The sequence below is a fragment of the Cloeon dipterum genome, chromosome X, assembly GCF_949628265.1.
Source record: "Cloeon dipterum chromosome X, ieCloDipt1.1, whole genome shotgun sequence".
In the NCBI taxonomy this organism is placed as follows: Eukaryota; Metazoa; Arthropoda; class Insecta; order Ephemeroptera; family Baetidae; genus Cloeon; species Cloeon dipterum.
Window position 1 is genome coordinate 26,793,304 of NC_088790.1, and position 11,799 is coordinate 26,805,102.

General features: G+C 38.8%; 1 protein-coding gene across 1 annotated transcript; it reads left to right on the top strand.

The window, feature by feature from the left end:
• Positions 1-4,765: 4,765 nt before the first annotated feature.
• On the top strand, positions 4,766-10,418 carry LOC135946364 (ionotropic receptor 25a-like). The gene is made up of 14 exons (XM_065494574.1): positions 4,766-4,778; positions 5,264-5,385; positions 5,455-5,622; positions 5,676-5,879; positions 6,386-6,559; positions 6,616-6,715; positions 6,773-6,950; positions 7,983-8,058; positions 8,113-8,220; positions 8,292-8,413; positions 8,465-8,612; positions 8,676-8,842; positions 8,900-9,024; positions 10,011-10,418. Exons 1-14 carry the CDS (start codon positions 4,766-4,768, stop codon positions 10,322-10,324), a joined length of 2,019 nt encoding a protein of 672 aa, XP_065350646.1. The 3' UTR covers positions 10,325-10,418.
• The last annotated feature ends 1,381 nt before the right edge of the window (positions 10,419-11,799 follow it).

Consider the following 11,799-nt stretch of genomic DNA (forward strand, 5'->3'; position numbering starts at 1 on the left):
CATCAATATTTTATCCCCTGTGAGCGAATCCATCAAGACGATTTTCTGATTCCGCTGCATGAAACCATCATTCATAAAAAGTTTGGTGCTGACTCCTATCAAAGAACTCTTTATTTTGTTTTCAACTTTTCGGGAATAAATCTCACCGTCGAAAAAAGTCCTTTAATATGAGAATAAATTATCATCTGAATTATCATGTAAAATTTTATCGGTGGATTTAATCTTCAAACTTCGGACATCTTCATTTTGCGTCATTATGTAACGATTGTGCTGCACCGCGCTTGCTATTAGTTTGGATGAAAACCTTGTTATTTTTGCATTATCCATTTTATAAGGCGTAAAAGGAAGTTCCAGAAGATCAGTCCTTTGAAGGGCCATCCGCCCCAAGGGCTTTAATTAAATTACTTTCTAAAGCTCTCATCATGAAACCCGAAGAATGTCTGTCTCTGCTTAGTTTTAAGCAAGACCTTAGCTCCGCAAAGTCAACATTTTTTCTCAATCTAAAGAAAAGTAGAACGAGCAATTATTGCAGTTTAAAAAATACCATGAATTCCCTGCTAATCAAGAGGCTCGATTTCTCGTGCGAAAAAATTGGAAAATTCTGCATCGCGCGGCATAGAAATTGGGACATAAAGTTAGTTCAAATACGCACCAGACAAAAATTCTCATCTGTACCAGCGGGCATCAGATTCGTGCGACGCGCAGATATGGCGTCCGGAGGAGTATGGCGCGTAAAGAACTAAGTTTTCGTTAATATTATTGTGACATAATTTGCATTATTTGTACTAATTGTATCTTTTGGATCGTAAAAACAAACTCTTGACACTCGTACGTACAGCAATCCAAAGAGAGCTTTTTGTTTCCCACATTCAGACGCCATCTTGGATCTGCGCAGTGGGAACCAATTTTATCGCACATCTGGCCCCCGCTGATCTGTTCTAAACTGACGAACGAGAACTGAGAATGCGTAAGATTTAGCGGTGGATATAAATAAATTATTTATTTAATTATCATAAATTTAAAAAAATCCACCTTAATTCTCAAATCAAAACTTGATCTATTGAATAAATTTAAAATTTCTTTATTTTTATTTAAATTCTCAAGTTGATTTCCTCTGAGCGCCTTTTGCGCAGTGATTTAGAAAATCAAAATTGTTGCGAAGCTTCATGAAGTGTATATTGAATAATAAATCGAGTTTCGACTCATTACCCGACGTGACAAGACAAGATGATTGTCCAGGCTGACACACAAACAAGCGAGTGTTTGTTGTTGTGCAAAGGTCGCCAGGCAACAGACGCGTGCTTCTCGTGCGCCACAGGTCGGACTGTTCGTGTATTTCGCCTTGTGTTCCGGATGGCGGTGGTCCTGCTCGCAAGATGAGTCTCATTGTCAGAAGCTCCAGTGTTCAGCATAAAAATCTGTGTCTGCTGCTAATTTTATATCTTTTTATCCCGACGTGCGACAGCCAACTTCCGCCGCCGCCATCGGAAGAAATTAAATTCTGTGAGTTCTCCTGTTTTGTCAATTTTGTGGGCGTTAATTACATGTTTGTAGCTGGCTGACAGGCACCGAAAATCGTTATTTATTCGTGTAGAGAGGCATTTTACTGAATATTACTAACTGTCGAAACGTTCTTTCACACTGTTTTAGTCAAATATAATAGTTCTAGTTAAATGAATGATACGCAAACTCATTTGAGTTTTTTTGCAAATCAGAGCTCGCAAAAACAAAATGTTTTATGGAAACTCTAGCCATTTTTTTAAATGTTCAAGAACGCACAAAATTAAATATAACAAAATTTGACCCTATTTAAATAAATTTGGGATATTTAATTCTTATTAAATTAGAACAAAAAATGTATTTTGCTGTAAATTTTATTTTGGAAGCTCTCAGTTTATAGCAAAAAATGTTTACTCTCCTATAACTATAAATAATTTAAGTAATTTTGTCCTTTTGTGGTTTATGGGTGAATTATTAAAGTAGAAACAGGACAATTTAAAAATAATTAATGTTTGAATAAAACGCACTCTTCAATTTTTTTAGGTTTCTAAAAGTGACAAAATGTAAAATCGGCCAGGAAACAATTAACATCAATTGGATTCACGTATAAAAAGTATATGAAGCAACATTTTGTTCAAAATCTGAATTTTACAATTTGTAATAGATAATAAATATCTATTGAAATTTTAGCTAAATACTGTTGCTTTGTACAACTTTCGCATTTAATTTTTCATTCTGAAAACTTTCTGGGTGTCGCAGTAGAACCCTATTTCATGAAAAACACAACTGGCTCCTTAAGCAGCCAAGGACAGAAGTCTTCTTTTAATTATAAAATATCTAGAACAATAACCAACCTCGAGTGTCGACATTTTAACTAAACCCCTTTTTCAAGTTTATTCTTACAAGTAAAAAATGCTTGCAAAAAGATTATATCAATAAATTGGCAATTTCACAATTTGTATCAACAGTATGTGCGTTAATCATACTCTCTCAGAAACAAGCGTGGGCTTTAAAAAAGAATTATATAACAATTTCATTGAAAATCGATAACGCCACCCACGTACCTTTTTTAAATATGAATATGCTATTTCGTAAGAGTAGGAATTAGTGAAGTTCATTTTCGATAAAACTTTCACTGCTTTTTTGCGGAGGATTATTTTACTCACGCAAAATTGAAGCCAATTTCACTTGAGAGTATTTTTACTTGCGTCAAGGGGAATTCTGGAAATTTAGTCATGATCATTTCATAAATGACGCTTGGCTAGCAAATCGGAATAATATATTTTATATAAAAATGTATATATCTTCATCCCGATTTATTAAATTTTAATTTCAGTGTTGGTTGCGGACGTGCTACAAGTAACGATTGTGTCAGACGTGAGTAAATCCATCGTCGATCTTAGAGAAGCGTGGCCAGCAAAGATCTTGACTGTCCAGACAGTTTTTCACACTCCTTCCAAAGAAGACGAGGCTTGGAAATCGGGTATGACGAGCAAATAAAGGTTTCATTTTTCAATCCGTTAATTTTTCTCGTTTGAATATAGTGTGCGGCGAATTGAGTTTTGGTGTCACGATCATCGTGGATGCAACTGGGGATGGATTCCCGAGGTTAAAGACTATGGCCGACCAAAATTACATCCCCTACTTCAGGATCGAGCCCACGATTGGGCCCTTCGCGCGGGCCGCCGCCGAATACGTGCTCAACCTTAATGCCACAGACGCGGCTCTCATTTTTCAAAATGAAGCAGGTAATGCGATGAACACTCTGAATTTAATTAATGACGAAATCGCGGAGCAAATTACTGATAATTATAATTGGTTTATTGTTAAATGTGATTAAATGTTGGTCAATTCTGTGTTCTTTTATCATAACAATTTTTTAAATTGAACCCCGCGATCCGACCGCCCCGAACAGATTTTTTTCGCAAAAAACGTGTGCAATTCTGTGATTTCAAAATATTTATTTTTAGCATTTCTTTCGAGTTACGGTCTTGAAAAAATGTACGGAAAAAAAACTTAAAAACTCGATTAAAAACCCCATTTGTTTTTCAGTCATGATGTTTTTTTTATTTAATTTCTTCTTGATGAAATTTCTGAGCACATCAATCAATTCTTGAGGGTCGAATTAGGTTAGGTGGATATATTTCCGACCAAAAAGTCCAGCGCGACGTGCCTAGCACAAGTAGAACATTTTCCCGCCAAAACAATATGAATGCGAGAGCTGCGCATGCGTCATAGCTGGCTAGATCTGACAAAGAAGTCATTCCTATACAGGCTGTCTCTCTGCAAGTCCTCTGACGCATGCGCAGTTCTCGCATTCATGTTGTTTTGGCGGGAAAAAAGTTCGCACATCGTGCTCGACTTTTTGGTCCTAATTCGACCCTCAAGAATCGATTAGTGTGCTCCGAAACTTCGTCAAAGACGATATTTTAATAAAAAAAAATATATCGATTTTTTATAAATAGCACAAAGCCAAGCCGTTAATTTCTCGCATTGCTGAGCGCTGCTTTGCGTTCGCACTTTGCAATGTGATGTTTGGGGTCGAGTGTGGACTGATATACGCTTAAATTTGTGTCTCTTTGATTGCAATGGTGAGTCCATTCGGAATTAAGAGGATTACTTTCAGAAGTCCGACTCGCTTCATGTTGGTTTGCACTTTTCCAGCACGCGTGAATATTAATTTCACGGGACGGAATGTCTACAGAGTTTCAATATAAACAAACAGGTGCGGGGCAGTAACCCGAGTTGGTCCTTTTCTGGACTGGGCTTCCTCCAGTGAGAATGGGGCTATCTCTTCGCTCAAAATAAGCACCTCATTCCTCATTCAATTCTCAACCTTTTTATTATTTATCCCAAATACCTATAGACTGCTTTATTTCAGAGCAAATCTTTTTAAATAAAATAATCACATTTATGTTTTAGACATGCTGCAAGCATCACGAGCCCTTTGGGCCACCACTCGTCTGCGAATCACCTCTTACGCCACGTTGCGTAACGAAACTGCGTGGCTGCTGCGGGAAAATCGACCGTGGCCTGATATGTTTCTGCTTTTTGCACAAGTTGCCAGCATAGAACCGATCTTAAATTCGGCCGTGAGCCAAAGCATCATCAACCAGGACCAGCAATGGCTCATTATTGTGCTCGATCTGGTCGCGGCAAACACTGGCACCACAAGCAAGTCTTTAATCGTTAATTTACAAAAAAAAGGCAGAAGCAGCGGGTGCCAGATGTGCGATAAAATTTGTTCCAACTGCGCAGATCCAAGATGGCGTCTGAATGTGGGAAACAAAAAGCTCTCTTTGGATTGGCGTACGAGTGTCCAGAGTTTGTTTTTACGATCCAAAATACACAATTAGTACAAGTAATGCAATTTATGTAACAATATTGACAAAAACTTGCTTCACGTGACCGTTTTTTCGCGCCATACTCCATCGGACGCCATTTATATATGCGCGTCGCACGAATCTGGTCCCCGCTCGGCAGAAGAAATAATTTTTTCAGTTGAAATGAAGGTCATGCAGCTCCTTTTTTGGCATTGGGAAAAATAATTCATTTTTAGCATTCTAGATTTCAATTTAACGTAATTTTAGGTAATTTTTTTTAAATTTCATCAGATTTTAAAGGATTTAAAAATTTGCTGCACTGTTTTAAAACTTATGATGGCCGAATACACGAATTCAATAGTTTCGCCAGAAACTAAAACTCCTAAGAGTTTCCTTATCAGATAATGAGTTATTTTCAATAAAAATTCCTGATTTAACAGCAGCCAAAGACTGGGTGATGGACCTTCCCTACGCTGTCGGCGAGTTGAAACCGTCTGTGCCCGACATGTGTTGTCCGCTCCTCCGCGACACGGCTGGCTGCGACTGCTTGAATCCGCCGCCGGTATGAAAAATGGATTTTATATTTATTCCCAGAGCTAGGCTTCTATATATTTTAACTCTCGACTGGTAGGTGATTCCTTCGTACATCACCCGTGCTTTAGACTTCATGATCGATGTGATTGCGAGTGGTCAGGGTCTGATTTCAAGTATGAAGCGAGTGGACTGCGCCGCTAATCACAGCAAGGTCGACGACAGCACCAACCAAAAGTTGGATGACCTCAACACTTTGTACCAACAGGTTCATTTGCCTTGTTGTAAGCCAACCAAATTTACTGAGGGTTAAATGTTTAGGTGATTCAAAGACATCCGATTCTGTTGTACGACCTGAGTCGGAGGCGCGTGTCTTATAAAGCGTCCATGGACGTCAACGTTGTCCGAGCGCGCAACGCTGGACGCACATTTTTGGCATCCTGGAGCCCAGAAAGAGGGCTTTTAGTGGCGTCAGGCCGAGAGGTGACAGCTCCAAGGAAGTTGCTTCGAGTTGGAATGATAGAGGTTCAGTTATTTTCTAGGCAATATTTAAAAAATTTAATTTTTGACTTTTTTAACCAGGGTTGGGAGTTTGGGTCTCTGATTTCATTTTAAAGACCGTCTTTGACGAAGCTTCTGAGCACACAAATCGATTCTTGAGGGTCGAATTTGGTAAAATGGATATTTTTTCCGACCCATAAGTCCAGCGCGACGTGCGAACCTTTTTTCCCGCCAAAACAATATGCGTGCGAGAGAACTGCGCATGCGTCAGAGCTGGTTTGAGCAATTGCAGAGAGACCGCCTGAATACGGTTGACTTCTTTGTCAGATCTGACGCATGCGCACTTCTCGTATATCATATTGTTTTGGCGGGAAAAAAGTTCGCACGTCGCGCTGCACTTGTTTAACGGAAAAAATATTGAATTTACCTAATTCGACCCTCAGGAATCGATTGGTGTGCTCAGAAACTTCGTCTAAGACGGTCTTTAAGTTAAAAATATCAATTCTACCTATGCTTCATCTCTGCTTCAGGCTGAGCCATGGTCTACGTTGAAGAACAGAAAATGGGAAGGATATTTCCCCATCCTACTGGAAGAACTCGGACGGATCATGGACTTTGATGCCGACATCGTTCCCTTAACAGCATTGGGCGAACGATCAAACACAAGCACGTGGACTGGAGGCATCGGTCTTCTGGCCAAAGGAGTAAATTTACTCAATCATTGCTTGAAATTAATTATTAAAATAATTTTGATAAACAGGACCTTGACTTGATTTGCGCTCCGCTGACGATGACCGCCGAGCGAGACGAGGTAATCGACTTCATCACCCCATACGTCGAGCAGACCGGATTGAGCATTGGTTTGTTAATTGTTAATTACAAAAAGGCTCTTTGATAACACATAAAACTCTTTGAAGTTTTGAAGCAGCCCGTAGCGGAAACGTCCCTGTTCAAATTCATGACGGTGCTGAAAACGGAGGTTTGGATCGCGCTGGTTGTGTCCGTTACCATTACCAGCCTTTTGATGTACATTTTGGAGAGGTTTTCTCCATACAGCTACACGCGCAGTCCGGAAAGATACCCTTACGAATGCCGGTGAGTTCAAATCAACTCTCTCCGACAGAATGAAATATATTTGAGAGACAACAAAAATGGATTATTTTTCCGTGGCATTAATTGCCAATTGTTTTTTAATTTGTACATTTAATAGGAAAATATTTGAAAAATTAAAAAAAAACAAGGGTTGGGAATTTCAAATGGGTTTTTAGTGAATATAACAATTTTTACTGACGGGTTTGGGTTTTTAGGTCTGAAAACACTGTCTATAGAGTGTTGGCACCGAAAAACGCTTTTAGATTTAATACTAATTATTATATTTCGCCAATAAAGTTACATTTTTTAAGGGGAAACAAAACTATATTAAACCCCAGGGTTGCAAAAATACACATTTAAAAAAATGCAGCGCGTTTTTTATTTTAACCAGTGTTTCGCAGGCAATGTTTGCACCTTAATTTTCAATAATTTTCTTTACTTGCTCCTGATCTCGACTCGAAAAATTGTCATAGAGAAATTCTTTGAGAAATTGAGGCAGCAAATGGCAATTTTAAAGAAAAAATCTGCACGCTAGCGGAAATTTTGACCACTGCGACTCCCAATTTTAGATTTTCGCAGGGAAAAATGGAATTAATTCGTTTCAAATACGGGTGGTTAGCAAATGCAACCCTGTATTGAACCCAGTTTTAGCCTTTAAAAGGTACTTTCAAGTCTGATTAAGTTTTTTGTTGATATATATAGAAGCCGAAAAGACAGGTTAAAATTAATGATTTCCTGAAAACCTCTAAGAAAATATATTTTTTATTTATAATGCCGATAATAGTGCATTTAAAATGTATATTATTCAGGCCTCAGAAGTGATTAAGACGCTTTTTGGCAGTTACAGACACTTTAGAATTCCTGAGACGAATTTTATTGCGACTAAATATTATCCAAATTTTGTTTAAGTAGTTCAGACGCACGAAAAACTAATCTATCGTCTTTATGTACCAACCTTATCAATTAATAAAAGTCTCACTCCACAAAATTCGAATTCACTGAATTCACACAAAATATTGTGTTCTTCTCTGGCAGAACTTTCGACCTGAAGGAATGTTTCTGGTTCACGCTAACATCATTTACACCCCAAGGAGGGGGAGAACCACCAAAGGTAACCACATAGAACAATTTCTTACTAAATGCCACTGAACCGAGAACATTTCAGAACTTATCCGCGCGAATACTTGTGGCTGCATATTGGTTTTTTGTGGTGCTGATGCTGGCTACATTCACGGCGAATCTCGCGGCGTTTCTCACCGTGGAGAAAATGCAGGCATGTGAACTCCCTCGCATACAAATTCACAGCAAATGAACTGAAGTATGAATGAATGTATTCGCCTTTAGGTGCCAATTTCGTCGATGGAGCAGCTGTCTCGGCAGTCGAAAATCCTCTATGGGGCGATGACAGGCGGAATTGCCAGCGACTTTTTCAACAACATGTACGCGGCTGAGAAGACACTTTACAAGTATCAATAAATACTCGGCTTGATCGTTTCCGAAATAACATTTTCTCGCAGACAATGGACCGCAGTCGTTATGAACAATGATGACGCAACTTTTCGAGTTTGGAATTATCCGATTCGGGAGCAATACTCAATTATTTACTCCAGAACTCTCAACACGTCGGAAAATATGGTCAAAACTCTCCGTGAAGGATTAGATAAAGTATATCCCCGTATATCTTTTAATATTTAGATAAAAGAAATTATATAAATTCTTCTCTTTCAGGTTGTATCATCCGACGGAAACTACGCTTTTATCCACGACGCGCTCGTTTTGCGATACGAGGTGCTGCGGAACTGCTCGCTTGTCGAGGTCGGAGAAATGTTTGCCGAGCAGCCGTACGCGCTCGGCGTGCCAACAGGAAGCCCTCTTTCGCGAGATTTTAGCAGAGCGTGAGCGATTTCTTTATTCAATATAAAACACCTTTTACATTAACGTTCCTTTTAAAGGATTTTGCAAATGCAGAGAGACCGTTTTTTCGACGATATTTCAGCCAAGACGTGGAACAAATCAAAGAGGGCCCAGTGCAACCTCGGCCAACGCACTGACTCGGGAATCACGCTTGAAAGCATAGGTGAGAGGCTAGCAAATTATGTTATTTGACATTATTTTGGTCTAAATGTAAAAAGATGAATTTAAAGATCGTCTTTGACGAAGTTTCTGAGCACACCAATCGATTCTTGAGGGTCGAATTAGGTAAACTGGATATTTTTGCCGACCACAAAGTCCAGCGAGACGCGCGAACTTTTTTCCCGCCAAAACAATATTAATGCGAGAACTGCGCATGTGTCAGAGCTGGCTGGATCTTACAAAGAAGGCGGTCTCTATGCAAGAAGTGCTCAAACCAGCTCTGACGCATGCGCAGTTCTCGTATTCATATTGTTTTGGCGGCAAAAAAGTTCGCACACGTTTCGCTGGACTTTTTGGTCGGAAAAATATCCACGTTACCTAATTCGACCCTCAAGAATCGATTGGTGTGCTCAGAATCTTCGTCAAAGACGGTATTTAAATGTATAATACAAAAGTATCATTCAATTTCGTCATTTTTTGGCTCCTCAAGCCTTGTAAAAATGTAATTATAACGCTGCAGTATTCATAAGTACGAAATTTTGAAAAACTTAAAATTAGCAAACATATTCTGGAGATCCTCGCTACTTGGCGCTTCCCTACGATGAAATTTAGCCCAAAATTCCATCCCTTATTAAAGCTATTGCCATTTAAAACAGTAAATTGCGAGATTTAACTATAAAAAAGTCCGTTTTTTGCATAAGGTTTTTTATATGCAGGCGTAAATTTGTGTCAATTACGGGAGTTTGCATATGAATTATGTAAAATATTATGTGGAGCACGAAAAAAAAGTGAAATTAATTAAAAAATTCAACACATTTAGATTTATTTTTGGGGTTTTAAAAGCAATTCCTCTTCTCTCGCTCTCTCTGTATGTTTTACCCATTATTTTTTTAATTTAAAAGTTGGAAAATGAAAGAGCAGAGAATGAAACAAACAATGGAAATATTTTTACCGTTTTTACGCCTTTCACTGCATAATTAATAATTTCAGGGGGTGTTTTCATCGCCATGCTGGCGGGTCTCGGGCTGGCAGTGGTGACGCTGGTGGCGGAGGTGTTGTATCACAGGCGGAAAGTGGAGCCCATCAAGCCACGTCTGCAGATGCCCAAGTACGACGACAGGAATAAGCAGTTAGCCGGAAAGAAAGAGCCACTCAAGAAGCAACCGACGGCGTCGATCCTAAAGAAGGTGCCGTCCGAGCGCAACGTAGCGAAGAAAAAGGTCACCCTTGGCGACAAAAAGGGCTTCGAGTCGCAGACGGGCGTGCCCAAAGTTTCCTACATAACTGTTTACCCGAGACAGTAGACGAGGTGAACGAGAGATATGTGCAGCAAAAAGTTCCTAGCATTTTGGCGTAGTCGTCATTATTATTTGTGTTTGTGAATAACAAAAATAAATAAAAACGTAGCAGTAAATCGATTGAATGTCGACAGTACAAGAGGGAATTTTCATTATTTTCCCGCTCACTTTATTTTTAACAGACGCCTGCAAATGATATAGCTATGCAAACCGCCTGTCAGATGCGATGAGCGGGATGCCTAGCTGAACATAAACTTTTTTGGCCGTTAATTGAGTCGTGCCATGAATGCCTCAGGCTAGAGAGGAATAATTATTCATTAATATAGAGACAGACAATGTTGCAAACGATTTTTATTTAAAATAAAAACAATGCAGAGGTAAAACGGCCGAGGTTTGCCAATTTCACGCACGGAAATATTATTTTAATAACTTAGAACACAATTTTTAGAATTTAATTCGTTTAAAATGGTCTGGAAAATCTTAATATCAGAACTGTGTTAACTGCACTAGACCGATAGATGAAGATTTTCGATTCAGAAGACCGAGATAGTAAATTTCAAGATTCCGAAACAACTTCCACGAAAAATAAGCAGGAGTTTCTGTGACAGAAATTTCAGTTTTTGTAAGAACGAGTTTAAATTATTTGTTATTGATCCTAAAAACTGCAAAACTTCGATCTCAATTAAAAATATCTCTGGCGTTCTAAATTTATGGCTCTCCAATTATCTTTGAAAAAATTAAGAGCTATATTTATAAAAAACGGTAAAAATCAGCGGTATATAAAGAAAACTGGAGGCAGGCATTATTTTATTTAAACAATTCAAGGTTTTAAGAGGGGCTCGAATAATTATTTTCCCTCTTAATTGTTAAAGAAAGGCGGTTGGAGATTTAGGAAATGAGATTAAACAATAGCCCAGCATTTCCTTGCTGTCAAGAATTGATTAGAAAACTTTTAGACGTTATTTTCCAGAATAAGGTCTTTCCCAAACAAAATTTACCGTGTTTAAAACTTTCTCTCTGATATTTAAATTAATTTTCCACTTATGCAAATCTCCCAAATCCTTCATCGTCAAAATGATTCATTCCTATTTTAGGAATAAAAAAAATAATTTCACAATCAAACAAGACCGATGTTTATTGCGTGATAGCTAGCTCTTTTCCGTGACCAATCGTAAATTATTGATATTGGTGGCAATTCAGCATGGCATGCACAGCACACACGGTACGGTAAATTTTCGCGCGAACGCTGTTCTCTCCTCGGGCACGGACTGTAATACGTCGAAAAATGAACAAGTTTGTTGCAAACAAACTGCTCCACTTGGAGAGTTGCGGCGGCTGCCTTTCTCTATATCAATTTTATTTCGAGCGGTCGTGCGTGCAGCGCGCGAGAGACGTGTGTGCGGCTCATTTTTCCATAAATACACAACATCAACCCCAATTTTCTGGTTGCCTGGATACCCTATAAAATGTTGACGGGGCGC

Excerpts from the sequence above, each read along its gene's own strand:
- LOC135946364 (XM_065494574.1), top strand. Across the intron at positions 6,560-6,615 it reads TCGGTCTTCTGGCCAAAGGA|GACCTTGACTTGATTTGCGC; the intron begins GTAAATTTACTC and ends TTTGATAAACAG. Across the intron at positions 6,716-6,772 it reads GCAGACCGGATTGAGCATTG|TTTTGAAGCAGCCCGTAGCG; the intron begins GTTTGTTAATTG and ends AACTCTTTGAAG.